This window comes from Apaloderma vittatum, unplaced genomic scaffold (assembly GCF_000703405.1).
Source record: "Apaloderma vittatum isolate BGI_N311 unplaced genomic scaffold, ASM70340v1 scaffold23097, whole genome shotgun sequence".
Lineage (NCBI taxonomy): Eukaryota > Metazoa > Chordata > Aves > Trogoniformes > Trogonidae > Apaloderma > Apaloderma vittatum.
In genome coordinates, this window is record NW_009725953.1 from 29365 (window position 1) to 35364 (window position 6000).

Consider the following 6000-nt stretch of genomic DNA (forward strand, 5'->3'; position numbering starts at 1 on the left):
TTACATAAAGCAATAAGCTGTAATGTTCTTGGGTTTCTAGTGTCGCAAAATGGCAACGTCAAAACTGCACAGATGGGGTATCGTCTAAAACTCTCCTTCTCGAGCCAAAGGGCTCTGCCATGTTCACAGAACCACAGAGACACGGTGGAAGTGCTATTTACCTGGAGTGATGGAAATGGAAGAAGTCAAGTTCCGTTGGTTGGTAGTTGAACCTTTTTAAAGGTGGACAGGAGTCGGCAGAACATGGAGCCTCTCTCCCTTTCCTTTTCCAATCCAGGGATAAAAAACCAGCCTGTTCTTGGAAACCTCTTACTCTGAAATCTGTAGTTGAAGGGGTATTTGTTAAGGCAACAACTGAACAAAAGCTCTAGCTGTGTCAGTGCCTCCTGTAATGTGCTGTGCTCGTGTCGCCATCATGCTTTCCAACACCAAGGCCCCAAGGGATGGAGCTGCTGCTGAGTGGCACCAAAGCAGAACTGACCTGTGTCAGTGCAGGAAGGGGCTGTAACTGAGAGCACCTTCCCCTGGGCCAGGTCTGCTTAGTCAGGGCAGCTCACACCCCCAAAGCTGCTTTTCAGGAACAGTGTCCCAGTCAAAGACTAGCTGCTGACAATGAGACAAGCTCTGTGCTTCCTGTCAGTGCTGGTGAGTGGGGGCACTGCTTGTAGGGATTTACCTTTGGGCCTGGCAAACTGAAGCCGCATCTTCCCTTCTCAAGTCGAAGTCTGCAACAAGCGAAAGGATGCTGCTCTGGCAGGAGGAATGTACAGATGAGCCACAGTCCACACAGGTCTACAGAGCATTTTTCTTTTAAGCTTTAATACAAGGTAGCACAATCTGCACCTTCTCATAATGAGGTATTTAAAACATTTTACAAAGAAATGGTATTCAAAGGCATTTAAAAATAAAATGTTTCCCTTTTCTGAATCAAACATTAACACTAAGACCCCTGTTGCCACGTGCTGCTCCCTGTTAGGCCCACAGCTATATAGCAGATGGCTAGAAAACTTCCTTGAATGGCTTGAATCCCCTGACGTGGGGATGGATGTTTCCCTGAACTGGCCTTGCCTTGGTGCCCTTCGGGAGACACAGCAGCAACCAGCCCTTCCAAACCCACCTGAAATGCTAATAAAAGTTGTTACAAAATCTCTCTAATAGAGCCAGGCTCTGTAAGCAAGTATCCTTGCTGCACAAGCTGAGTGTGTGTGGAGGCTGGGCTGGGAGCCATGCTCTGACTTCAGGATCTTACAAGAGCAGCTGCCCTGTCCTGCCCTTAGAGCAAGAGCTGCTGCATCATGCTCAGAGTGACCTCCACAGCCGGCTTGGCCACTCTGGCCAGAGCTGGCTCTGTAGAAAGACAAGGGAGTTCGGAAGAGGATCTTAACTGTCCTCAGTGCTCAACCTGCTGTAGGTAACTGAAGGGCAGTTTGTTATCTTAGTTCCACAACTATCTACTGCTGGCCCTTGGTCTCCTGATCTGTGTAAGCGAGCGGGAGGCACAGACCACCTGGACACCTGCAATTCTGGCTGTGCATGTAGCACCACAGGGGAATGGAGATGTGGCCTCAGCCCTGGAAGACCTGGATTTGTCAAGAGCTTGAGAAGAGCTTTTCCAAATTGACACTGGGGCTAAACATACTGCTCCTGGCCAAAGCCATCCCTCAAATAAACTCTTCCTTGGAAAAACTCTGATCCAGTAGCAGCATTCTGGACAGCGTCTCCAGCTCTCAGCCACTAATGCAAAAAGGCAGGAACTATAATCAAGAGTGTAATTATCTAGCTATGTGAAGCTCCCCTCAGTCCCTGCAGTACTGCTCCCTCCTGGCGTTCCAGGCTGAAACTTAAGTAACAGTGCACACCATTAAATAGGAAAGGAACAGAAAAAGAGGAAGCTAAGACCACACTCTGGGCTAAGGGATCTGTGACCAGTTGTGAGCCTGGCCCATCATCCCCCCCAGCTCCTCGGCATGCCGCGGAGATAGGTGGGAGGAAGCAGCAAGGTCCACCACACCAGTCCCCAGCTGGTCATGCACTGAACGGTGCCTCTCAAACAGATCGTGATGAATAGCCCATCGTTCTGTCCCTCTGCATCACCTTCATCTGGCTTTCATCAAAAAGAAAACAAAATAGAAATGAACACACACAACCCCCGCACTCACAGTGGGAAGCTGGAGGCTTTGCTCAGCCTGTATGGCTTCTGCCTGAGCTGCTCAGGCACCAGGAGTACCCGCCTGCCCCATGAGCGGACCACTACCATCCTGCGTGTCCTCCACGGGCGTCTGGTTGGTGTGCACCACGATTGTGTTCTCATCTACAAGCTCGCAGGCAGGATTAGTGAACGCTGAGAGTGGCAGTGTGATGCGCTGCATTTCACGTTCATAAACTTTCTGTTCATGCTTCTCCTTCATATCCTTCCCCCTAGATTAAAAAAAACCAAAACATACATGCACATGGGCTGAGTGCTGCTGCTTGGAGGCAGAGTCTCAGTAAAGGTAACACAGAAGAAAAGAGACTGTGCTACTCAGAAAACAGTTGTTCCAGCTGCATGCCAAGGGCCAGAAACATTCCCTGCTGTAAGCAGAGGACCCCATCTGAACACAGCAGCCAAGGGAAGCTTGGCCTTGTAAACTGGCCTATTCACTGCTAACAGCTGAATACCACAACCAGCTCCTCAAACCTACCTCCTGTTGTTAAGGGAGGTGACACTTCTATAGTTTATCCTGAGGAAGAACTGCCTTACTTTAAAAATGGATGTCATTAATAGCATGTTGTCTCCAGAACAACTACACATACCAAAAGCTACTAAAGCCATTAAAGGTTTCTCAGCACACCTACCCAAACCTGCCAGTTTGCACATTTAATTTTGAGAGCAACACAGGAAGAAGAGAGAGACTGTAAACCTGCACTGCAGCCCTGCTGTGAGCTCTCTGGGACTGAAGTTGCAAAGCTGCATTTGGACAAAGCTCCCAAGATAGGAGTGAGGTGGGACAGGCACCACTCACTCCTCCTGGGGCTTGTGATCCCAACCAGGCAGAGCTGCTGGGGTTTCCTGTCAGCACATAAGCATTTTGGCTGCTTTTCAAAGCTGCCTACAAGCATACAGCAGCGGCTGCCGTTCCTGCCAGCACACGAGACAGCATTCTCTGAAGTGACACCTCAAATCAGATTCCTCGACAAGCAGCACTCTGTGTTTTGCCCCTTATGTAACACTCCTCCCTCTGTTGTTTTTTTTTTTTTTTTCCTGTCGGCATTTATAATAAACACTTACATAAGGACATGTCCCAGCTTGGGAAAGGGCTCCTTCTGCTTGCTTGTGTCAGACTGCTGTCAAACAGCCAAAATACAGAACAAACCCTCCCAGAGGAGGGAGCCTGGGCCTTCCCTTGCTGCAGCTACGTTCACTGCTATTTGTTAATTCGGCCCCGTCTCTTACGACTAAGCTGCTGGCTATTACCACTAACCTCAAACACTGCTGAGCTACAGAAACGTTTCTGTCCAACACAGCAAAGTGGCTGAACAAATCATAACTTAAGTGTGAATCAAAACTGACCTTCAAGTATATAGAAGCTTTGGTAAAAAGAACTTTGACCCCAAAAAAAGTGCTACTTGATACAGTGCACGAGTAGCTAAGAATTTGCCAATTGTTTTTTCTTATTAAGCTAGCTACACTAGGGAAACCAGGGGAACAGGTGGCCTGCTACAAGGATTGTTCTTTTTCCATATACATCGCTTCACACCTACATCAGCTTTTGGACAAAGGGGAATAGCCACTGACCTCTTGTAGATGTACCCCAGGACAATGCCAGCTCCAATGGCAATGATAATCACCATCATGATCAGCCCCAGCACATACCCTGTGAAGAAAGAAAGGAAAGAGGCAAAATTAGATGCAGCTATGGCATTTCTTTCAGAGCCTCAAAGCAAATCCATCCTGCCAGAATTACAGGAACGGATCCATCACATGATCCTGGGTTTGTACCTAGTGTCCCTAAGTCCTTCTTTTCTTTGGAGTTCATCTGCACTCTCTGACTGATCCCGACGACGGGCTGCACAGCAGCTGCTTCGCTCCGGGAGGGCAAGGTATCGGCTGGTTCAAACACCTGGTTGACCTCCTGGGAAGTAGCAGCAGCTTCTGCTGTAGGGACTGCGGCTGTGGCTGCTGTAGCATCTATGGAGAGGAAAGAGACACACAAAATACCGTTGATGAGTACTTCAAAACAACACGTGCCTCGTGAGTGGGACAGATCTAGACTGGCATCACTGAGCCGCCTTCGAAGCACACTGGCAAACACTTGTTCCCTCTTAAGTCCTTGCCAGAAATTCTACCAAGGCAGACAAGGAATGTACTCCTGCCCCTACTTTCCTTTGTGATGAACCTATTTAACAAAGAGTGCAAGGCAGCACCTCAGATGAGCCCCAATTCAGACAGCAGAATGAAATGCAGGTTCAGGGCACAAGTCCAGGGAATGCACAATGACTTCATTTAGTGTACAGATCGATATGCAGGCTACAGCTTCAATCATGCTGAACAGACATGAACAAGATTATGAGAATCTCCATCCCAAATCTCCCAGGAGCCTATTTACCTCTCTTCTGCCTCGATCCTCCTGACAGTGGAAGGTTTGATGGAAGGAGACTACAGCTGGTGTGAAAACAACCTGGGGACATTCTTCTTACCCAGCCTCTCTTGGCAGCCGTGTGGCAAACTCCTCCAGTGTGATGAACAGGCTAAGTCAGAGCAACGCTTCAGGCAACCCAGCCACTGACTAGTGTAGGTACGGCAAGTTCCTCCTCAGCCAGAGCCCAAAGGATGGACGCTCAGAGCACTGACTTCTTCCCAGCCCTCTGGATTTTTTATCAACAGCACTGGGAGATTTCCAAGATACCTTCCTCTTTCATGACACAGTTAAAATGGAAGCTGTAGCACAGTAAAAGCTATGACAATGTTACCTGTCCTAAACAGAAAAGCCTCACTTCCAGGAAACATTATGAACAGTATGCATCCACACCTGGAAACTCTCCCCACCTGGATCTCACGCCACAGCTGGCAATGACTCCCTGTGGATTTCCCATCCGCAGCCATTTTAAGTCCTCAGTGGAATGTGAGATGGAAGTACAGAAGGGGAGTCAGAGGCAGGAAATCAGGGACTCCTGCGCTGCGCACGGACTTTACTCAGGTCCTAAGCTGAACCAAGGGGAGCTGCAGGACACAACTGCGGTAAAAGGATGCCCATCCTGAGATACAAAAATAGCCAAACCCTTTAAACGTACAAATGGTGTACTGGCTGAAAGAGCAAGTAATGTCCTCGATCCTGAAGCTGCAGGACTGTTTTGAAGAACAGTCTTGGCAGCAGATTTGTTTTGCTTTATCTTTAGGGAGAAGCAGACAAAAAAGGAGTAAAGTGAAGAAAAGGGGAGGGTGTATGTGTGGGGGAAAGTGTTTACATGCAAGAATAGCAATCCCGAGGGACAGTGGAACATGTAAATCTTGATGGGCTCAAAAATAAGTAAACAGCTCAAAAAACCCAAGTGGCTACTTTGGCCTCAGTCAATACTGACATCTCCTCTCCCTGAAACAGGCTTCAGCTACGGTTATTCTCTTGGCAAACTTCCCACCCTGACTATCCAAGCAGAATCCAATGTTTGGGGTTTTCCATTTCTTACTGGATGCTCATTTCTTACTCAATGCTCATTTTCTCCAAGTTCTTTTCCCCCACCCACACCTCAACTCACCCTGTCGCTCCTCTATCAACAGGACATTTGTTTAGACAGCAGTGACGCCCCACAATAATGGTCTGCCAGCATCTCTGCAGTTCCCAGACACCCAGACCCGGCCTCTGGCAACTCAGGCGAAGAGCCCTATGGCGACCAGTGAAGTGGGGGGTGGGCAAGGCTTCGCACAGGCCTTTTCTGGCACTAATGGAAAAGCTCCAGGGGCGGAGCACGGCACAGCTGGGAGACAGATGTGCACACGGCGAGGGCTGGGGGGAGCCCCGGTAC

The 6000-nt window shown here is 48.8% G+C and overlaps 1 protein-coding gene across 1 annotated transcript; it reads right to left on the reverse strand.

Annotated features, from left to right (window-relative positions):
• Positions 1-1798: 1798 nt before the first annotated feature.
• Positions 1799-4168, reverse strand: PIK3IP1 (phosphoinositide-3-kinase interacting protein 1; the record flags this gene model as incomplete). Its single annotated transcript, XM_009873118.1, has 3 exons — positions 1799-2418; positions 3776-3854; positions 3980-4168. Coding segments are annotated over 3 exons (476 nt in total), but the record flags the coding sequence as incomplete, so codon positions are not given.
• Positions 4169-6000: the final 1832 nt, after the last annotated feature.